The sequence below is a fragment of the Syngnathus scovelli genome, chromosome 4 (assembly GCF_024217435.2).
Source record: "Syngnathus scovelli strain Florida chromosome 4, RoL_Ssco_1.2, whole genome shotgun sequence".
Lineage (NCBI taxonomy): Eukaryota > Metazoa > Chordata > Actinopteri > Syngnathiformes > Syngnathidae > Syngnathus > Syngnathus scovelli.
In genome coordinates, this window is record NC_090850.1 from 15878288 (window position 1) to 15900872 (window position 22585).

The 22585-nt window shown below is 41.5% G+C and overlaps 3 protein-coding genes across 4 annotated transcripts; all 3 read right to left on the bottom strand.

Moving 5' to 3' along the window:
* Window positions 1-16: 16 nt before the first annotated feature.
* Window positions 17-7883, bottom strand: depdc7a (DEP domain containing 7, paralog a). Of its 2 annotated transcripts, none has more exons than XM_049719101.1 (9): window positions 7736-7883; window positions 3636-4071; window positions 3175-3302; window positions 2913-3087; window positions 2239-2456; window positions 1979-2121; window positions 1513-1638; window positions 1073-1151; window positions 17-964 (listed from the first exon to the last, which is right to left on the bottom strand). In XM_049719101.1, exons 2-9 carry the CDS (start codon window positions 4061-4063, stop codon window positions 741-743), a joined length of 1521 nt encoding a protein of 506 aa, XP_049575058.1. In that variant the 5' UTR covers window positions 4064-4071; window positions 7736-7883; the 3' UTR covers window positions 17-740. The 2 variants fall into 2 exon arrangements, with proteins under 2 accessions (XP_049575058.1, XP_049575059.1); XM_049719102.2 differs by lacking the exon at window positions 7736-7883 and adding an exon at window positions 6459-6568.
* Window positions 7884-8908: 1025 nt separating this feature from the next.
* Window positions 8909-17848, bottom strand: qser1 (glutamine and serine rich 1). Its single transcript, XM_049719099.2, has 13 exons — window positions 17553-17848; window positions 16197-16306; window positions 15734-15853; window positions 12429-15605; window positions 11987-12285; window positions 11779-11895; window positions 11460-11593; window positions 11201-11376; window positions 10972-11109; window positions 10801-10898; window positions 10459-10605; window positions 9959-10054; window positions 8909-9883 (listed from the first exon to the last, which is right to left on the bottom strand). Exons 1-13 carry the CDS (start codon window positions 17660-17662, stop codon window positions 9743-9745), a joined length of 4863 nt encoding a protein of 1620 aa, XP_049575056.1. The 5' UTR covers window positions 17663-17848; the 3' UTR covers window positions 8909-9742.
* Window positions 17849-18596: 748 nt separating this feature from the next.
* prrg4 (proline rich Gla (G-carboxyglutamic acid) 4 (transmembrane)) lies at window positions 18597-22585 on the bottom strand. The gene is made up of 6 exons (XM_049719107.1): window positions 22097-22585; window positions 20994-21157; window positions 20896-20923; window positions 19746-19887; window positions 19392-19577; window positions 18597-19311 (listed from the first exon to the last, which is right to left on the bottom strand). Exons 1-6 carry the CDS (start codon window positions 22203-22205, stop codon window positions 19284-19286), a joined length of 657 nt encoding a protein of 218 aa, XP_049575064.1. The 5' UTR covers window positions 22206-22585; the 3' UTR covers window positions 18597-19283.

Consider the following 22585-nt stretch of genomic DNA (forward strand, 5'->3'; position numbering starts at 1 on the left):
TTCTCAGACACAGCTGCAGGGCTGCATCACATTGTTTATTTGCAAATCTTGTTCTTTTCTCACAAAGCACGCACATCCATAAAGAGCAAAATTCACTACCTCACATTGGACTAGTTCCGCCTGAATCTTAAACATTTCAGAATCTTCATCAGTCTCTCACAACAGCTTTGTTTGACTTTTGGGGTATCAGCTACTGTAGTTTCTAGAATATAAGCCGCTATGATCACTGCTGTTTTTGTTTAGGTTTTATTCATTTTAGTATTGCTTTGAGTTTTTTTTCGACTATATGAATACGTATATTTGTCAAGTGCAAGGTTTAAAAAAAAAAAAGAGTCACAAAATGTTGAATAGGTAGGCTACAATATTCAAATGACTGTTTGACTCTCCTTTTTTTGTGTGGACATACAACAATACCGCAATAAATAAATCTAAAATAAACTTCATACAACATTTCTAGTCACTTTTATAAATATAAAATGTAGTTATAGTTTGTTAAGCATTTTGGTTCGTATTTCATTTTGTAAATGAATATGTTTTTTTCAACTTCAGGTTTAGTTTTCTCACAAGTTTTTAATAACTATAATAACCTAGGTCCGGCTCAGGAGACAAGAAATGATGGTATGTTCATAAAAATCACAGCTTCCTCTTCACAAATCCACATTCACCGTCAGTATATACACAAAGGCCACATATGTTCTCATTTACACCACACTCTGCACATTACATTCCACCAATAAACATTACTGTAGTAACTTGTTCATGCTTGATAACTTATTGCTAGAATACTGAACAAAAATGTCCGGGTGGTCTTTGTAGAACTGTGCTAGCAGGCGTCTCTTTTCCTTGCTGGGCAGGTTGGGGTTCTCGTGGATTGTCCGCAGTAATGACCACGATTCGTCTTCGGTGTGTTTTTCTCCATTTTCCGGGTAAGCCTTTGCAGTCTGTCTTGTGCTAGATGTTGACCCTGAATTTACAGAGGGTAAGGGAATACGACAATAATACAGGAAATAGGAGTAAATCATTTATCAAAATGAAGTTGAATCCGTGATACGATGATGTGAAATCTGCATACCTGTTATGATATCTGCATCCTCCCCTCTATCAATATTCTTTAATCTGTCGCTCACCATCGTGTGTAGGGAAGCAGGAACCTGATGGCAGTAAAACTTTTTAAGTATTCATTTGTGGTGGTGTACTTAATGTTGTGACCAGTGTGGTCATTGAATATTGTATGGAAGAATAAAAGAATTTGAAAAGCATAAACAAAAGCTGCATTATAATCTTTTCTTCCGCTGCACTTCTCTTACATAACGTCTCTGTTTATTACCTCCTTCCTGTTGGGAAGCTTGTCTTTTTTTTTTCTCTTTCAGAGACAGGCAATTATTTTAAGCTGTTCCTGATGTGCCTTGGAGATGAAACTTGTGTAAACAGCGTGCAGTCGTCACCAGCCGTCTAGGAGCCCTAGCCTTGAGCGTGATTGTTATCAAACACGATGTAACGTATAACACTCACTTTAAAGAGATCGTGGTGGTTGTCCATCATAAACAGAACCATCAGGTCCACTTTGCCTTTGGAAAGTCTTCTGCTGTGCACAATGGCGCTGGAGAATGACCTCTTCACTGCCATTCTGTTCTCAATCTGAGGGACACATGCAGGGTCAGCAAAGAATTGTAACTATACTCTTTAACAACCTGACAATCAAAAGGAGCTTAAGTAGTTATTAAATGAGGAGTAGAGATGATAGATTTACATTTTAAACCATTATGATACTCAATACATTATTTGAACTCATTATCCTTAGGATTTGCTTTACTATATTTTCTTAAGTTGAATTAAAATGCCTTAAAATACAAATTTAATTAACTTACTGTACTCTTTATGTAAAACATGTTTTTAATAGATAATCAACCGTGCCTCTCTTAGCAGCCAGGTACTTTTGCCTCCACCACATATTAACGTCACTCTCAACGGCACACACCTCTTGGTGGAGTTTGATGTCCTCCGTGTTAGCGGCGATGGCCATGAACCTGAGCAGCCGCCGGAGTTCCTCTCTGCCTCCAGAGTCCTGCAGCTTGAGGCTCAGCTGCAGTGCCTCCAGAGCCTGCCCCAGTTTTCCGTTTACTGAGGACACAAGGTTGAGAAAAGGGGATCTTATTTATTGTTACTTATTTATTTTAATTGCTATTGAATTAATTTAATAAGTTTGAGTCTTTTTGAAGCATGTGGAAGCCTTCTCACCAAGAAGCTCCGAAATGCCCGAGTGGATGTCGAACACGTGGTTGCTGAAGAGAGGCGGCTGCTCATCTCGAGCGTAATGCCTAGCCAGGACTTCATAAAGTAGCTTCTTACACTCCAGGTTGTTGGTGCAGCCCACGAGGCCTTTGCTGACCTTCACCACTTGAGCGTCAGGGAGGAAGTCCAGACAGTCTATAGCACCAGACATCCATTCATCTTCCCTGAGGGAGAGGAAGCAGTTGGGATTTGAAACTAACACAACAAAATGACGTAAGCAAGATCCATGCAATATTTCTTACAAACATTATGTGGACCCTCTTGAGTAGCTTCATAACATAACCAACATATTACAAATACCACACTAATGCTTATCAAAACAGTATTTCATTTTGGAGAAGAGCAGCTGTTGTTTGTGTAATGCATCATTCACCACAATAAAATTGCAACTGCAACACTAGGCTAAGATTAGACATTTTGTTTTAGTTTTTCTACTACTTCTACTGTGACAACCTTTTCCTTTGGTACCAGGCTCCCTCTCACAGGTCAATCTTCTTGATACTATAACACATCTGGTTTCATGCAGGAGATGTATGCTTGTTGTGGAGATATTGTAAACCACAATTTTCTCACCATATTTAGTCTCTGGCTTCCAAAATGGCGGTGTCACGTAAACTTACTGTGCCTCACTGAAGGCTTTGAGCACTTCTCTGTCCATGTAGCCTGATGTCAGGTTTGAGTGGCTCTCTCCGGCGTGCAAAGAATTCCGATAGTCATGCTTGTTCTCCAGCAATGGGAGCTCAATCAACTGCAGGAGCCTGCACACCGTCTGCTGGTGCCAAACCTTCACGGCCACTGCAGCGAAGAGCAGTTGGAAAGGTACAAAAAGTATGAGGTATGCACATTTGTGGGATCTTGTACCATTTGTCACTTTCTACTTACGCTCTCTTGAGACACCTAAGTTGATTTGAGGCGTGATGGTCGAGTTCAAGTTGAGATTTTGCAGTATCTCGTCCACTGATTTGCCTTTTCTCACAGGAGAGTGAGTAAAGTAGATTGGCACATCTTGTCTGGAGAGTTGCAGAATGGAAATTGCGGTTATTTCCTTACAATTCCTTACCTGTTTTAAAGTTGACTTCAAGCCTGTTTAGTTTTCAAAGGCATGGATGTGTAATGATTTCACGACCACACCACAAGATGGCGCCAATATAACACTTTTGCTACTAGCTGCTAGATTAGACTCAGTTGCTCATCTAATATAAAAGTTTTTTTCATAAAGAATACAGCAAGTGTGGTCATGAAATTAATTAAATTAGTATTTCAAGGCAAACGTTAAACAAGCATAAAATCGCCGGTGGAATTCAATATTTAAGTACAGCATGAATATAATAAACGTCTACTACCTGTAGCTGTTCTTGTTTCTGCTTTTGCCTGGAGAGTCATAGCCGCTCTCTATGGAGTTGGACTTGGTGTTGTTCAGTGGTGACAAGTCCGTCTCCGTGCTTGGGAATCTGTACAAACTATAGCTGCTGTCCTCAAAAGTGTCTCTCTTCTTTTCCTTGCCAAACACTTTATGGCCCACTGGCTCAAAGACCTTCGAGTCCATGAGGGCTTGACAAAGTCGGATGGCTTTCTGGCGAGGGACAGCCTCGTCGCCGAAGAAGTGATTTAAAGTGATGTGCGCTAACACGGCATCCACCGCCTCGGAGCCCAAAAAGCAGTCATGGTAGGACTTGAGATTGTGGCGCCGGCGCTTGACCTCCACGTGAGTGTGGAGGTTGGAGATGATGCTGCTCCAGATTTGGGTGGCCCGGAATGGTTTCTCAGCCATGCTTCGCTCTGAAAATATAGAAGATTAGATTAGAAGGGTTAGAATTTTAGCTCAGTTTATTCTTAGTAATTACCATCAAAGGTACAGTTTGCCATACTCCTACTTTGAGTATTATCCATGAAAAATAATGGTGAATTGGAAAACATTGCAGGTGCAGTATTCAAAATTTGGTGAAAGCTCAAAAGAATTATGATTCTGTATTTTACTAAAATAAATAACTAAAAGGTACAAAAAAAATCTCAAAAGTCTCCCGGAATTAATTTTTGCGTGTTGAGTTCAGAGAGTTCACTTAAATAGAAGGCAATGTGATTCTCCAGGAATGAAGAAACAATGTACACACTGTTCGACCTCCCTTACAAAAGATGTCTAAATATCGTATTCCACAATGTGGGTGGTCTTCATTACTGCTAACACATGCACCAGACGGCACCACGGGTCAGACCGATTAATGAACATTGAAAGAGTCAAAATTTGCTAAATTCTGAAGCAATTTTCATAAGCGTGGCAGCCCTGACTTGCCTTGATTAATCGCAATTAATTTCACTCCCCAAAATCAAAATAATTTTTGACAATGAATGAATTCAATTATTCATAGTGCAAATGCAGCCCACTTACTGCACATCTCATTGGTCTGGGCTTTAAAGTCAATCGTCTTAGAAGTGTGCTGCTCACCACAAGAAAACAGAGTGTCCCTACATGGGATGCCAGTGTAGTTTTTCAGTCACCACAGGGAGCATCTTAAGCCAGTTGAGCAAATGTTAGAGGACGAGGGTGGTCAGCAGCCTGGGGCTATAAATCACTGTCCCTGACGTAGCAGCTATGCTCTTTGTTATGACAATACAATATGACAATCCTATTATCACACACCTGTAACAACAACAAAACAGCAGTTCGGACAATAAGTGTATGCAGACGAACCTGACTGAGTTAAAGTGGAACCTTGGACAAAACTGGATACAATACCCGTATGACAAATCATTCATGCATAAAGAAGACATAAAATGTATAGAGGTATTGCGCAGAAGGAAATTTCATAGAATGCAGACGATTCAAGGATCAAACATGTTTAAGTGACAATATAAGATTAAAATGCTTTCAATTAGAAATTAGGACCATCTGGGTAATCCACAGGACTCCCTGCATTACGAATTACAGCACAAATCCGGATCTGATCAATTTCTATAAAGCCTCGTTAAAGTCTGAAAAACACAGAGAAGGGTGAATAAGGGTAAGTATGGTGATGGGGGTCATGTCTGGGTCAAAACAATCCAGGCAATACAACTCTACTCAGTCACCTCTTGTTGCTCACATTTGAAATAAGACAATTCAACATGAATTGTCTGAGGCTGGCCCAACTTGGCCACTGCAAATTTCTAGGCCACAAATGAAAAAAGACCAAATAACACGCGCACAAACACACACAACCTGGTTTATAGGTAGCATGACACCTGAAAAGGCTTCACGTGGGACCTAGAGTCAACAACGACAAATAATTGCAGGCTCTATCATTCTGATTAGGCAGGTAGAGAGTAATAGTGTAGCAGTGTTTGCACACAGCAGTAGGGGTAAATAATTGCAGAGGGAGGAGATAAATGCCATCAACACAAGAGACTTTTATTTCCCCTTGTGAATATCACAGTACCAGCCTTATTATCATCATCATCATCATCACCATCGGTATAACTGTGCTAAATAGCCTCGTAGGACCTCAAGCATGCTGCACATTGAGCACATTGTGTGGCATCAGGCCATTAACAGCTGGTGTGCAGATAATCTTTATTCTTTTAGCATGCAGCAACAAGTGAGATTAAGCTGTCAAGGCAAACTGGATGCTCGTTTACATTTGAACAATCGCATAAGAAGTGCAACCTTGTCTCACCTATTTTTTTTTACCTCAATAACTTTGTATAGGGCCACAACTAAACAAGTAATTATTATTTTGATAATCGATTAATGATTTTTTGATAATCTTTAATCTGTCAATCAATCAATGAATCAAAATTGGGACGTTTATGTCAAGGAGACAATATCCCTGCAAAGAAGCTGTGATAATTATACTGTAAGCCTAGTAGTTCAAAACTCTTAAATCATTGCCATAAAGCAAGTCAATCACAATCAGTAGGACTTGCGAACAAATAACAATGAGTAAACACATTCCGAGTAGGTTCTCTAATTATTGTAACAATGTATTGTTATAATTAGCCCAAAATATTTACAGTAGTATCAAAAGGAGCAATTAACTTCAGGTAATACTGCAAAATTGTAAACTGACGCACGCCTTGGATGAAAACAAGTCAACTAAACTTAGGTGAGAACGGGAGATGACTCATTAAATTAGACATATTAAGTTATTTAAAAACAACAACAGCAACATAAATCATTGCAATGCATTTACTTGCTGTTCGCTCCAGTGACAGCGAGAAGCCATGCAAACCCCCTCTTCTTCTCCACCTCTCCTCACGCTCAACTAAAATGACGCAAACTTCTGCGAGCGTCTTGGTACCCGAAGTTAGCTCCTCCCCCTTATTAATTATTCATGAGCCAATCAGTACCGTCATGGCGGATTTCAACATAAGAAGGAAGTCCCTCGAGGTGCTGTTTTTCCTCACTTATGAAATCGCAATAAAATGTTTGTTAACGTTTATTTTTCGTCCCCAAGCAATAGAAACTTACATAAAAAGTATACGATAAAATGATAAAACTGTCTTTATTAACAAAACACTGAAATATTAGTTGGTGGCACGCCATTTTTTCAACTCGTATTTTACTTGAAATTACTGCCTTGAAGTCTCCAAAATGAACTGATAAACACTAATCGAAAAAAAAAACAAAATTATACATTCAACGTAGAATCTAAGAAGCACTGTTTGTTAAGTTACACTCCCCAGACATTTGATTAGGTCCACTTGGTGTAAAGAGCTCCATTAGTGTCAATCTATCATTATAAATATAAAAATGCTGTTGTTGTACCACTTTACTAATAACCAAACCGGGACAAAATTGAAGTAAATAGGCAACTGTCTTCTTTTTTTAGGTGCTAGAGATGGATACCACATACAGGCTGCTCAATCTGATCTGGGATCAGTCACAGATGAGTCCGTCCACGCTCTCAATGCCGTACCAATATCACTCACGTTGTGACCCCGTGGCACCTGTGTCGCGTAATTAATCCGACAGTGGAAACAACAAAACACGGTAAGGTGACACTGAACTCAATGAGTGGGAACGTGACTCGAGTACAGCACACAACAGGTAAGGCTTAAGAGTCGTGCATCAAACTGGTTTGTCTTTTGTACAATAAAACATTATTTTACCTGAGGCAATGCCACTAGAGGAGGACAGCAAATAAATAAACAAAATTAGCTTTGGTAAACGTAGGGAAGACAAGACAAATTTCATCAAAGTCTACGTAAATGTTTACACGACTGAACCCACTTGTTTTCATTTTGTTGGGCTAATAGCAATACTTTTAACTTATTTTACAATATCACTTCAAAAAAAAATACCAATGTGCCTGCTTAATTCTTTCTTTATATATTCTCAGTCACCCAGCTCACCTTAACATAATCTGCAAAAACGGAATTAAGGCAACTTCTTGTTTGTTGTACTTTTGATTCTTTTTCAAACAAAACACTTAAGTAGGACTTAAAGCAACTTTGCTGTCAGGCTTACCATAGGTTGATCTCGCAGCGCTGACCTTCTTTTTCGCCACAAGTAAGATGAGGTACTTCTACCCGTCACATCCACACCTTAGAGGAAATGTAACTCTTGTCTTTGAGATCGAGAAGCGAAGTTGTTTAGAGAAAAGCAGGTTTCACAACTTTCTCCAAGAACTCCCGCATACCTTTGTTTTGTAAGCCTGCCGAAAAGCTGAAGGGAAAATGAGAAAGAAGGCAGTCTGGTTAATATGAAGAATAGCTAATCATTAATGGCCTCTTGTTTCTTTGCCTGCAAACATAATTCTTGACTCTTTATGCTTTTGATACTGGAGGTGAGTTTGGCAGACTAAATGCACGTTAGAGCTCTTGAATGTGACCTTTAAAATGTAATTAACCTGTCAGTGGAACATAATGTAACTTCGTTTATGACGTCTTTTCCCCACACGGTCCTTTTCACATAGTCTCTATAGGGACCCCCCCACCCCTCTCTTCTCCCACTTTGAGAACAATGCAGCTCATTACAATTTGTGTAGACAGTAGAAGTCCAGCATCTGTCTCAACCAGTTTGACCAGTAGCGGAATGGTGAACTGATTGGCTGCTGTCCGCCTCCAACCAGAAGACAGAGGCTCTCCTCAGATCAGTACAGACATACTTTTGTTTCTCAAAAGGCTGACAGTCATTTTGTGTTATGGCTGCACTATGACGGTCATGTTTTATTCAATAGTGAATAGTTTGATCATGAGAACACCGAGGGCCAGCATCACATTGAATAGCGTTGGTCAGTGTTCCTAAATAACAACCACTATTAAAAGAAAAACATCAAGTAATGTAAAAAGAAGCCAATTGCCCTGGCCACGTATAGTAATAGAAAAAGGAAGCATGTGAGAAATAACGTGTGAATATTTGAGGAGCTGGTGGCAGTTATTGACTGCATGTACACATTAGAAAGATAAACTTGCCACGCTTTGCTTTTTCTGCCACAGGTACATAGACAATTATGATATTTAGTTAAGTAATATACATAATGTATTGATACAGCTAGGCTGCAGCCGTTTTGATCTCACGTCATGTTTTCGTTGTGATACATTTGATTGGCCGTTACAGCTGTCACAGTGCACATGTTTATATTTATTCAAATGTTGATTTACTTGATGGATACAACTTACACACAGAAAAAAAATCTAATTCATTCATGTGGCACTTTATTTACAATCTGTATCGTGAGAAGACCAAGAATATTTGAAAGCATAAAAGTGACCTTAAAAATCGCCCGTTATCAGCATACAGTGAAAAAAGTACAGAATAATATTTACTTTGTGAAAAATATAACTCTATTCATCATTAAAATGTGAGCTATGCAAAGGAGTATAAAGACAGCTGTATTTTACCCTCAGAAAAACAATATTCATGAAAATGACTCTTAAAAGTAAAATGTTGAATAGTAGATACAGTGTTTTGTTAGCAATACACCCACTGGCTTAATTTTTTTTATACAAAATGTACACTATATATATATATATGAATAACCTGTGAGTTAACACACCTAAAAATGGGATGTTTTACAAAAAGTATATAACTAAGGTTATTTTTTTTTAATTACAATCAATAGGGTTCTCTGTGATTTGAACCTACTTATTGAGCCGATTGATAAAGGCTTATTATATCTATCGGCGTTCTGATTTCTACCACAATCTAGCATCCATAATAATCTGGCTAAAAAAATAGAAACTATAAATCTATAATGACCAATAAAAAAAGTGTCTGTTGCAACAAACACAGACAACAGGGAGGCGCTTATGGAAGGAAAAGTTCCCAAAACATAGCCCTTGTCCTCTCTTGATGCTTTCTGCTGAGGCAAAGATGGTAAAAACTAGTTTCTATTAGTCTTATTAAGACCTCAGCTACAGAGAAGAGACATCTTACATCTATGCACTCCTTTGGCACCATATTGCTCGGATCCATGTGTAGTTTAAAGACAAGACACGAAGGTTCATAAGTGTTCTCAAAATATGAGGCTGTTCATCGGCAGGCCTGCTGCACTTGATTGATCAGCTCCCCAAAACGGTCAAAGAGCCCCTCCAGCCAAGCTCTATTCTGCAGGCACTTCTGTATGGTTTCCTCCTGCCCCAGCTCACCCGCCTGCACACGCAGTGTGGCGATCTGAAGAACAAATAACATGATGATAATGATTAGCCTCCATAAAGCAAAGCTCTACGACAGTAAGAACCGTCTCACCTCATCCCTACACATGAGGTATGTGTGGTACTTGTAGTGCTGTAGAGAGTGATACAGCGAAACCCACTGGGTTTTTTGCTGGTCCACCGTGTACTCCTACGCAAACAGAGACATGCAATAAATGGTGGGAAATTGCACCCTCTGCTGGACAGACCTAAAGAGCAGACCCATAAACAGAGTGCCAAAAGCAGTTGAGAGACAGATTGGCACTCATATTCCCCGTTCCATAATTGCTGACTTGGTTTTGGCAATTTGGTGGATTATCGCCAGTGGAGAGAATGTGGTGGTAATGCACCAAAAGTATTTCCTTATGGCGCAAGAATTCACAGCTCTAAAAGGTACAAAAATCAACTAAGTTTGTACCTTTACATAAAATGCTATATGGGATTATTATAAAGGAAGCCATTTCAAAATAAAAAGAAAAAAACTTGTCCGCATTGAGAAGCTAAAAAAACAAAACAAAACTTCAATAGCTAACAAAATGATCGCAAGTGTCCTACTTGCGGCACTTGATTAGGCATCTCGTCAGGCTTCAAGGTCTTTCTGTTGTAGGCCATTCCACCAAGTCGGACTTTGAAGGCAGGTGTTTCCCCATCGTTTGTCAGCTCCGTAACCACCGTAATCTCTGGCAAACTGTCCAGTGCCGTCTGAAGATAGACGACAAGATCACGTTACACTGTTCTGTTATGTTGTGAAGAGGCCGAGTAGGTCCCCGACTAGCTTCCAGCAATCGTTTTTCCCACAGAGCAGTGAAAATGTACTGGGTGTGGGAGTATTCCTGTATGATCTGTTTGAATGTGCTTCACCGTATCACGAAACGGCAACAATCGAACAAAACCCACCTTAAGGGCTTGCTCAATGTGCAGCTTATGAAGCAGGCGTTTTCTGTTATCACTGATTAAGCTGTCCATCCTCCTCATCTGTGGTAGCAGCAGCGCATCTGTGGCCGTGAGAGGACAGGCAAAGTCAGACCTCTGGAGGGAATCCATCTTTCCCATATGCTGAGCATTTACCGTTGGCTCGCTCAAGTTCAGCCAGCACATCTTCGTCAAGGGCAACGCTGACGAGCAGCTCCACAAAGCTCCTGAAAGTCTCCTTCATAGTTCGCGTGTTGAGAAGTCGCGAAGCGAAAGGCACTGGGGGGTTTAACGCTACGAGAATAAGACAAGGAGGTGATAACAAATTCTGACCACGATCTTGATTCAATATCCCAATCTGAGAATGATTCAAGTGCTTCTTTACCATCTTCTTCAGCGGATGATCCCGAGGCAGCGGGTGACAACGCCTCCTTCCATTTTTTCCTCTTCTTGGGTGGGGGCTCTGCTCGTTGCTTGAGGGGTTTGGGACGAGGCTTTTGTCCTTGAGATGACGAGAAGGGGCCGCCTGTCAAGCCCAGCAAAGTCTTCACTTGAAAACCCCTGTGAAGCAGACCAAAGGATGACGTCACTGAAGCACCTGCAACATGCCAGAAACTGCTCAACTCTCTGCAGTGTGAACACACCTGAGTGAGTTCATGGGCTTGCAGCGCGGCTTCCGACTGCATACTCTGACATATTCCCTTTTGTTAACCGTGTCCAGAAACTTCACATAGACCCTTTGGTACATACTTTTAGCATCACCAAAGTATCCAAGATACTGCATAGACAAAACAAAATATGTTGAATTAGCAACCAGGAAGTCATAGTTGTAGATGACCACAACGGTACACACAAAAGCCAGGAGGTAAGAAAAAAGTGAGAAAATTATCTGAATTTGAGTACCTGCAATTTGTTTGCATGAGTTAAAAAAAACGGACTTATTTGAGTACAGTGTATACTCACACTGTTTGTAGCAAAGAAGACACGCTTTCCGTCTCTTAGCTCTGGCACAAATTTCTGCAGCAAAGCTTTCTGGACTTTCCAGATGGCAGGAGGCTCACTTCCTGCACGCAATGTCCCCTGGTAACATCAGACAATAAATGATTTACTTGACTGAGAGAAGTCAAATAGTTCTTCCTTTAACATTGCATCATTTGCAATTATTGTATACCTTCAAGGTCTCAATATCCTCATTCCTTACAACAAACTCGTCTCTTTCCCGATACATTCCTTCCCCTCCACTGTCCGACAGCTCCTCATCAGTCAGTCCCTCGATTGCCACACTTATTAACTGAACAGCGAGCTGGCCAGGCGGCGTTGTGAGGGGCCCCTGCTTGATGGCGGATGTTGTTACTGTGGTGACTGTGTTTGGCATTTGAGCACCAGTGGGTATTAGTGGCAAGCGGGTGTCGGTGATGGTGAGCGGCACAGTGGGAACTGGGACTGGTTTTGCCAGCATACTGGGGTTATCTGCAGGAAGATGAAGGAGACCAATATTATACTATAGTTCCTTATATCATTAAAATAAAGGCCCATCTTTAGTAGGAATCTTTGATCCAGCCCACCATGTAAATCTTAAAACAAATCAAATATCTACTAATACACTACTATACCTGGCTTGGCTTTCCGTTCTGAAGGCTCATCAAGGGCAGAGAGCACTGAGCTGATGCTGTTCCTCAGTGCCTGGTTTCTTCCCGTGTGCTCCTCTTCATCGGAGCTAAATGACGGCAGTGTCTCCAAGTTCCTTTGCAGCTCATCATCCAGAGGTTTCTGCTGAGCAATCGTGACCTGAATTTGCTGGGAAATCAGAGAACTTGGCAGAGTCTGAATTTTAGGGGTGAAAACACATGATGGTGGTGGCGCTTTGGCCAAGGTAGCAGGCTTTTTGGAGCGGCTAACAGTTCTTGAAGGACTTGGGGAGTACTGCTGTTTGGGGCCAGATTTGATGAAGTCCAAGAAAGAGCCAATGAAACCAGTTTTCACCTCTGGTTGTTTGGCTTCCACTTCCCGAATCTTCTGCCTGATTCTCTCTTGCTGTGGACAACCGTCATATGCATTTTGTGAAGCAGATGGGCTGACGTCGCCGCCCTTGGAGTTAGGCCGCTTTGCCTGCCCAGTGCGCTTGGCTGGTTTATATGCTACATTATCTTCTCCAGAAACCTCTGACCTTGTCAAAGACTTAGAGTTGGCTTCCTTTTGGGGGAAATCCTGTCTCCTTTGGCATTCTATGGAGTCATTCTCAGTTTTAATCCACTTTTCATTACTTTTGACACTGCTGTGGAAAGCGGAGGAGTCGTAAACCTGCCCCGCTGAGTGATAGTCACTTTCAGAGCTGTCTCCATCCCCATTTGTGTTGAGATCAGAACTGTTGCTGTGGTGAACGGCCTGCCCTTGGCGGTCTGTAGAGATCTGCGCACGATTTAGTGTCATCGCCATGGCGTGGGAATTAGTGTCTGGGCGGATCGTCTGTTGAGCTGTTGAGAAACTCGGTGACATTTGCGTTATATCCACAGTCTGAAAGGGAGTCTTGGCATCAACAGGACTCACCATTGCTGCCATTTGAACTTCTGTGGAAGATGCACCTTTGGCAAAGTCTTGCGGTGTGACGCCGCAAGCAGCCACAGTAGCAGCCAGTATGTCGTCAACGTTTGATAAAATATTCCTGTCATCGACAAGTAACATGGAGTCCGAGAAGCAAAGAGAGTTAAGGGCAAAGTGGTTCTTAGCATCATTTGACTGGTGAATAGCTGACTGGCTGTAACGGTCTTTAGAAGAGTCGGAGCATCCCGAGCTCTGCTCAGACACAACTGTGGCCTGCTGGCTTTGGCTTGCAGAGACATTGGGACACATCAGTTCCCGATCCATCTGGAGGTACTGGATATTAAGAGGGCCCAAGCCCTGGGCTGATTGAAGACCTTGCACTGATACAACCTTTGAAGACATCTGGGGATTGTGCACAAGGGGCTGCTGAAGAAAAATCATCTGGTTAGGCTCCACGAGAACCTGAGCACTTGGGACAGTGATAAAGTGGGTATGGTCTTGGGGGGGTTGTTGCGCTTCCGATGATTTGATGAGGACAGGATGCTGCTTAATTGGTTCTGGGCTAAGAAGTACATGTGAAGTACTAATACTGGAGTTGGTTGTTTTTGGATTGGCATTTTCTTGTCCACTGAGGTGACTGTGCTGTTCTGCATTCAACTGTGTGAGATGGTCACTAGAATGTGAAGTGTCTCTGATGACACTTTGCGTTTTGTGGAGATCATCCATCTTTGAAACAATATAGATTACATTGTTGGGAGCTGCCGTGGTGCCGTTTGCGACCAAGCCCTCCATGGATGCCTGTTGGAGAGCCTGCAGCTCCTGGATAGGAAGTTCTTCAAATGTGGCTTTTCCATATGTCGGCTTGATGTCCTTTAATGATGAGCTGATATTATTATTCAAAGCTTCAGTAGTTGGTGGGTACGTAGCAGATACAGTCTCATAAATCTGTTGAGTCTGCACGGTTGCCTGCGGTGAAATGGTGACAGGAAGTGTTTTATTCCCCACAGAGCCTGGCATCAGGGTGTAGTCTTGTGCAGATGTGGACAGACTCTGTCCACAGGTAGATTGGTAAGAGGAGTTTATGGATTGTACAGGGGCATAACGCTTGGACTGAGTCACGGAAGCCCGCTCCTGTGACTCTGACGTATAAGTCACATTCTGAGAGTGTGACGACGAATAGCTCTCTGAGAGAGTCCCCTGACACAAACCCTGAACCTGGACACCATACTGTTCTTGGCTCAGCACTGGACCGGAAGTGTACACAAGAGTCGAAGATGCCCCAGTGTCGGACAGACTAGACAGAGAAGGTAGTGTCTTATAAAGGGAGGACAAATTGCCTGATGAAGGATGAGGGGGCTGCGACTGGCTGTGTGTTGTGATATAGGTTTGGGACAAAGTGCTAGGCATAAGGCTGGATAGTTGGTTGGCAATTACAGAGTTTGACTTCTGCCCAGGGTTGGAATAGCTCTCAGGGGACTGAGATACTAAGCTTTGAGAAATTCTGTGATTCTCTTCAAGGCCAGCAGAAGCTAACTTGGAGGAATACTCTTTAGTTGTTGGCACTGTGGTGCATGAATAGCTTTGGGTGACTGAGTCCGCTTTGTGTTGTAGGGCACCATTGACCCTATGAGATGAATCCTTTTCTGTGGAAGGGCTGCAAGATTCCGGGGTCTCACTGGGTCGGTCTTGTCGGAAGGACATGCCTCCCTCACTACCAGAGGCATAGTATCTCTGTAAGGAGTCCTCGGAATTGGATACTTGGTCCGAGGCTATGTGGCTGGTAGAAGGTCTTTGGTGGTGTTTAATCACGCTACATTCTCGCTGAAGTGCTCTCTCGACAGAGCCAGAGAAAACAGTGGCTCCGTAGGATTGTGAGGCTATATGGGGTGCAGGAAGGTTAAACTGTGGCTGCAGGAGGTGGGGGGCCGACTCCTGAGCTGAGCGGTACGTGGAGGACTGGACTGGTAGAATTGAGCCCAAAGCGGGTCCAGAAAGGTTAAAGGCCAGGGCAGTTGGAAGCGCAGTTTGGCTTGGTTTGAGTTGCAGGAGGGAGTCCTGATGAGACAACAGACCGTTGGTGGAAGTGCTCAGGGCTGGCTCCTGAAGAGCCAGGGAAGAGCTGGTGGAATAACTCTTAGAAGTATATGGACTGGTGTGTTGATAGTTAGTCAATGCAGCTGGAGAAGGAAATGTGGCAGTAGAAGGCAAAGCACCAGTCAGGTATAGCTCTGTGGTTGATGAGTTGGTACCTGGATTGCACAAATAGATAACAGTCAGCAGTGTAAAGGCAAAAACGTACATTTCCGGCCAAACGCATTTTTTTTTTTTGCTCTTGCAGTTTATGATGGATGACCAATTTATTCTAATGTGTTTTCACCTGCTGTCCACGATGGGGGTCTAAAGGGAGCGACGAGCGAGGCACTACTTCTTGACTCCATGGCTGAAAGGAAACTCATGATTGAGGTCTCTGAAGTATTAATGTTTGTGTCAAGTGCTCCTGCAAGTCAACAGGGAAAGACGAAAGAAATCAGAACACTAATTAGTTATTTTGAAAATGACAATGCCAAGGGTATAAATTAGGTGATTTGATAGTGGTTATAACCTAACATTTGTAAATGTGTGAAATGTTACTTAAACCATTAGCTGCTAAAGTTAATAAATATTTAATGATGGCTACAGTTAGACCTCGGAAGCAATTGTGTCATTTGACATCATATTCAAGGGGAAAAGATTTGAACAAATTGAGAAGCGCCTCTTTGGTTTCTTAATCATTATTACATCATATTGCCATCCAGCAAATAAGAAGGGTCAATATCAAAACAAAATGCTTCATAACTCACCTGTGGCAGCAGCAAGATGTGCTGTAGTGTAGGTGGGGAGCTGCTGTACTGAAGTAAAGCTCTGCCGTTGAAGGAGCCCTGCATCAAGCTGTGCTGCACCATAACTGGAACTAAATGCACAAATCACAACTGAAGACAGCTGCTTTTCCCCTGCACAGTAATCTCAAGTTTTTTTTAATGCATTATGAAACATAATGCTAATGATCCGTGTTGTAGTGTTTGCTTCATGATCACATTTCATCATTACGGTATAGTGACTTAACTGTGCAAATATTTTCATCTGGAAACTGCCACGTTATGCTGTTGTACGATAAACAGCCATCTTGTCCTAGTCTTGGCAGTTGAGTTTGGTGACATAATTTTTTTAGCACATTCATTTCTGTGGGAGTTGTCATTTTCGGTAAAGTACTGTAATATAAAGCAAGCATATAACCATCTTGTACAAGTTACTACAATGGCCTTATTTTGCAACGGGACCACGGTGGGTTTTTGATTGGTCTCGAAATAAATAGATATCTTAAAAACTGTCCATCTCAGGTGACCTTTCCTTGCATCTAATCTAATCAGATGCAAGAGCCAACAACGTGTGTGCCCTGATGATGGGAGTAATTTACTCAAGCTTTAATCACATTATCAATTGCAGCATGAGGTTAATTCACAAGTACTTTTATTTAATGCATCGTGATTATTCCTTTGCTCACTTTACCTTTTTTAATACATAGAGCCATATCACGTTATGTGTCACTGAAGAGTTGAAAACACTTAAGTCACCAAGTATGGTTGCTATTACTGTGGACAAAGTTGCATTAAGTTGGCTAACTTTAGCATGTTATGCAGTTCGCTTCTCCACTGTGCTTCTGTAATTACGTTGTAAGTAACCCACGACCAACACGACTATTTTATACGCATAAGTATTACAAAAGCACACAACTATTGCTATTTGGGAGACAGAAACTCATTTGCTGCGCTTGTTGTTTTTGACTATTCAACTACGTTGCTGATTTGTGATTCGAGAATAGTAACAGTACAAAATCCAGAAACTTGCACAAATGCGCAGAATATGTCCACGAAATTCGATTTTAGTTGACCAAAAACTGCTCCAAGCACGCAGAGTAGATACACACGGTGCTAACTAAAACTAGGAGGGTAGATCGCATTAATAACGAGCAAGGAACCGGCTCACAAGTTAGCCAAAACTTGGGAGCACTGATTTTGAATTCTTTTAAATGCGCCTTGTTTCCTTCCAAGCGATTGATTCACTTTTTAGTCCTCTAAGACCCCAGCTAGGCCCTCCATCACCGACATTTCCTTCGTAAGGTGACCCACCCTCACCGCCTGCCTCCATCCATTCGTTACCTCTGCTTGATGGTAGCCGAGTCGCGGCCATAGGCCCAAGAAGCTGCGGGCTGTGCTGCCGGAGCCAGCGCGTCCGCAAAGCTGGAGCTCGGGTAGTTACTGTCCATCATCCGGTGAACGGCTCTCTTCCCCGGCGGAGCTTCGTGGAGCGGCGGACACACATCGTAGCAGATGCGGTGCGGCCGACTACGGCAGTCCGGTCGGAGCGGTGCACGGCCCGCTAACTTCCTCGCCGTGAGGTCGCGCTATTCCCCGGATGAAAAAGTGCGCTTTTCGACCCACACCCCCTTGGTGACTTATGAGCGTGTGTTCATGCAACATGCTTTCGTACACATACAGTGAACTTCCCACGATGCATCGCACGCACTTCGACTTATTGCAAGTTGTTCGTACTGCAAGTGTGTGATCTAATTTCACATATTAAACAGTGTCTTAGAAGAATGGTTAGACATTTTTCAGTTAAAAAAATGACTTAAAACATACTACTGTGCCACCATTGATTGTTTGATTAAAGTTTGGCTTCATTTGTATAGTAATGGCTGTCTCGATTTGGAATTAATAATCCATAACAAGAAAAAAAGAGACTGCACAAAAATGATCAGCAGTGTCCTCCTTTGGGATCATAATAAAGATCTGTTCTTAAAAGTAATTCAATAACTCAATTTTAAATAGTTTAAGCGTTTGACAGTGTTGAACCATTCTGGTCTAGGGGAACATTTGATGAAATTACATGTTCCTGAAAAAATAATTTACTCTTTTTTTTTTTTCAATCGATTTTTGCCTGTATGTTATTTTAAAATGGAGTGGCATGATGAAGCACTAGTTAGGACGTCCACCTCGCAGTTCAGAGGTTGCAAGATAGATTCCATCTCCGGCCCTCCCTATGTGGAGTTTGCATGTTCTCCCCGTGCTTGCATGGGTTTTCTCCAGGTACTCTGGTTTCCTCACACGTCCCAATAACATGCATGTTCGTATTTATGGAGTTTCCTTTGACAGTCTTTGTAAAGTGCAGTTATGAAATTAAAAAAATGTAGAAACAAAACATTGAATTCATATACAGTATTTATTCATTTAGTTTCTAGATAAGATTTAATTTATCATTCAAAGTGTCTAGATTTATATGTCTTGCTTCTGTAGGCCTTTTTTCACCATAAAGAAAAAAAAGAAGTGATTTCGTATCGCAATCATTCTCAGTCTTGGACTCACCTGTACAGATATTTCAAGCAATAATTACAGTAGCGAAACCATCCCCAGAATGGCAAAGAGGAGGGGTGACGTTAGTGCCTCCCCAGTCATGAACCTCACCGCACGTCACTGTTTTAGAAGAATATTGTGCCAAATTGCTGTTTGATGTGACAGGCCACCATCTAGGGCTCGTATCTCAAATTTCTGCTTCAAAGTCAATGATAAAAAGAAAAATATATTGTCTGAGCGGCAGCTCATAGCTCAAAATCTCATAAATCTAAGTCCTAAGTCAAGGTACCACTGATGTCATTTTAATTATAATTCAGTGTAAGTTTAGATTTTAGTGCAGAAAAATCATAATACAGGCTCCTGATAATACATTTTAGGCATAGACTCTAGAAGGTTAAGATTAACAGTGGATTAAATAAAAACATGTAAGCTTGATAGGACAGTTCAATCCCTATGATAAACAGGAGGCACAAGCAACTTATGATCAGTTGCATCAAAAATCACAGTCTGAGAATTGATTTGAAGCTCCCAAAGACTCTACCGACGAACACTTCCATGTCGTGAACTAGCAGGAGAAGAGAATACATAAAGTGTAAAGAATGTGACTCCATGATTTTGTACAGTAACTGTGTTTAGTTTGGTTACCCTGGATAGGGAGGAGGTGGGGCATCATGTTGTCCACCTTTTGCGATAGCCTGCTCATAAGAGGGCAGTCCCGGGGGCTCGATTTCATCCATCGGGGCCGGTGGTGGTAGCACTGGTTGTAAAGACATCTCCTCTAGACGACGTATGATGACAGCGGCATTGCTCCTGGGACGAACCCGAACTGAGCTGTGGGGAGGACAGAAAACATTTTGCATAACGGCCAACAGGTCTGGTGCTTGTTTTCAAGTTATATAATAGTTATTGATGGTGTAAAAAGATTACATTTAGGTTTTGAAGGTGTATGCAGTCATGTTTGAAAACAAAAGATCAAGTGTTGACTCCACTTTTCCTCACCTCACTTGACTGAAGTCGTTCTTACATTTGCCTGGACAAAAATACCAGCTGAGTAGGCCCAACATGACAAAGATCACCCCGACGACAATCAGCGACACCAGGAGGGAAGTAATGTCGACCCTTGCGGCTGCCTTGTCCTTCTCTGTGAATCATCACAAGACAAAGAGTGAACCTCATGGTGTGACGGTTTAAAACGACAAACCAGTTTTACACCATTGCACTGTTTTGATGATGTAGACTTGTTGGCTGGATAAAAAAAAAAAGTAAAACAAATGTCCCATAAAACAAATGTAAGCAGACTAATGAGCATGTGACTTTCTTTTGGTCAGACAGGTTTTTAAAGAGCAGCAATTGTTTTTTATGATGTGACTTGCAAGTGTAAACAGGCCTTAACTAAACTCTGGCTTTGTAAAGACAATAATTATCAGTTAATGTGTTCATCGTTGTGGTTGTGCTTTGGACTGTATTACGATCAGCAAAATAAAGTAACCATTTAAAATTATTGTAAAAAAAAAATCGAATTGTGAACAAAACTGTGCTTTATTATCTTTTATCATAACCATAGCTTTGGCTGTGTTTGAATATTTATACAGACTGTGATTGCTGCCTTTCAGTCTTCATTCCTTGAATTTGTCAGTGATGGCCATTCCGTCCCTCCGACCCATTTTTTTGTACGGAGGATGAGAAGTATTTAAAAAGGACAGCGTAAGCAAGGATGGCAGTGTATTTTATCTGTCTCTGTAATCGTCCCCAACCGCGTTAGGGTTAGTACTGACTCACAGAAACACGCCCAGCCTGTCTTGCATTTGCAATCCACTAATATAGCCCAAATATGAAATATTACAATGTGGCAATTGTCTTGTGTACATTGACGATGTTTGTGGCGGAGGGAGTGCCATGACTTTGCGTCAAGCAAAGTGGGAAGGATATCTTCTCACCAAAAAGGTTTTCACATCGCCAGTCAGTCTAGTTGTGTTGGAAGCTAAATACTATCTTGGTTGACTCTTAAGGATGGAGGACGGACCAGCAAAATTTTGTGTCTATCTTTGATATTTATTCAATTTGTTAATATTGGTGTATTTAATGATGTGACCAGTAAATGTACAATTTCATGATCATCATTTGATAATACTGAAATTATCTTACTTACCTGCAGTGTATCTCTTCCAAAAGTCATTCTGTAAAACATACAAATGTGTGTAAATCATTCCAATTTACCTCATAATTTGACATATTGCGTGACTTAACTGTAGCCGGGACATCTTCAAAGACCTCCCTTGCTTCTTCGTAATTGCAGTCCTCTTCATTACACTCCCTTTCCAAGTTTCCAGGGACAAAAATTTCAAAGTCGAACCGGTTGAACAGCAGATGACGACCCAGGAATGAATTTGCCTCCCCTTCATCCACAAACACTGACGGCCCAAACAGATTGCAATCACACTTCAAGTGTAGGCAAAGCTGCCAGAAGTATTCACACAATGAATATTAAAAGTAAGCGTATAACCTATAAATGCACTGCTTTTGAGTACAAAACATTGCAAAATGTTTTACTGTTAATTATATAGATAATTCCTTTGATTCCCATTTGATAATATAGCACAAAAAGAATAATTGTCTGCACAAAAAATACTGCACGTTTTGTCTCTCAGTTGTGAGGTTAGGGTTTGAATCAGTATCTTTTAATAGAATATATATTTCAAGTTTACCATGTTTTTTTTTTTTCACTAATGTATCTATTGGTTCAATTCGACGAGAATTTTCGCTTTTTGTAGGCCAGACCAGTTCTACCTCATAGCAGGCTTCCACTTTGTTGTTTGTAAGTTGTTGTATCACCATTCACCACAAGACGGCAGAGATAGCTTGGCTGCGCTAGAACTTGGCTTTCAAACTGTCCAACGTAAATAAGCCTAATATAATTTTTTTTTTTTTCAGATTTCGAATGACATGCAAGACAAACATAGTACCCCAATAATATTTTTTTTTGGGGGGGGGGGGGGGGGAGGGGAATTGTTGAGCAATTTTGTGCTTCCTTTAATAGTAACTTTTATACAAGAAAATTCTACGCTGAAGGGGGAAAGTCACAGTATGTGGCTCTTTTGTTGTTTGGTTCAAACCCTTTGTTGTTGAATAGTGAATACATGCATTAAGAAATGTATTTGGGGAAAAAATAAGACCTTACATTTTGCACGGAACAGTGTGCACGTTTTTGTTCATACTGTTTTAAAAAATTTTTTAGTTAGGAAATGTGTGGTTCTATGTGGCACCTCCATCATTTAATTTGCCCACCCCAATTCCAAATGACTCAACGGTAAATCAATTACGGGTAATATATAAGGAGAAAAATGACTTACCTTCATCTTGTGAACCGTCCTCTATTGAGCGTAACCTCCTGACGCAGGCGAGATCTGCACAGGTGAAGAATAGCAGGACGAAGACGAGAAGGTCAAGATGAACTAACATGGTCACGTGGGTACAGACACATTAATAGGCCGTAAATGGAAGTTTCAGCCAAATAAAGTCCACTAAGTCCTCTTCTACCCAAATTGACAACAGGCGTTTATATCACTGGGAGCTAACGTCGACACATAATATATCGAAAGTATGGGAGCGGTACATGTCCTCACGTCTACACCGATAAATACTGGAAACGTCACCAACTATTTCCTAGGCAGTTTTTGCGTATCAACCTAGGTTGGTGTAAATAAAAACGGCAATTTGTCAAAGGCGTGTTTCCTCGAAGGTGCGCGTCCCTTCCAATTTGTTTTAAAGGTTACTTGTTTACTCTGTAGTCAAAACTGCTCCGCTCTTCCGAGAACTACCTGCGCAGGCTCGACCAATCG

Excerpts from the sequence above, each read along its gene's own strand:
- qser1 (XM_049719099.2), bottom strand. The coding sequence starts at position 17,662 with ATGATGGACAGTAACTACCCGAGCTCCAGCTTTGCGGACGCGCTGGCT. Across the intron at positions 12,286-12,428 it reads AGAACGGAAAGCCAAGCCAG|ATAACCCCAGTATGCTGGCA; the intron begins GTATAGTAGTGT and ends ATCTTCCTGCAG. Across the intron at positions 10,055-10,458 it reads TGCCTAATCAAGTGCCGCAA|GAGTACACGGTGGACCAGCA; the intron begins GTAGGACACTTG and ends CTGTTTGCGTAG.
- depdc7a (XM_049719101.1), bottom strand. The coding sequence starts at position 4,063 with ATGGCTGAGAAACCATTCCGGGCCACCCAAATCTGGAGCAGCATCATC. Across the intron at positions 1,639-1,978 it reads ACATCAAACTCCACCAAGAG|ATTGAGAACAGAATGGCAGT; the intron begins GTGTGTGCCGTT and ends TGTGTCCCTCAG. Across the intron at positions 965-1,072 it reads GGATGCAGATATCATAACAG|GGTCAACATCTAGCACAAGA; the intron begins GTATGCAGATTT and ends CTGTAAATTCAG.
- prrg4 (XM_049719107.1), bottom strand. The coding sequence starts at position 22,205 with ATGTTAGTTCATCTTGACCTTCTCGTCTTCGTCCTGCTATTCTTCACC. Across the intron at positions 20,924-20,993 it reads TTGAAGATGTCCCGGCTACA|AATGACTTTTGGAAGAGATA; the intron begins GTTAAGTCACGC and ends TATGTTTTACAG. Across the intron at positions 19,888-20,895 it reads TTGGAAGAGATACACTGCAG|AGAAGGACAAGGCAGCCGCA; the intron begins GTAAGTAAGATA and ends GATGATTCACAG.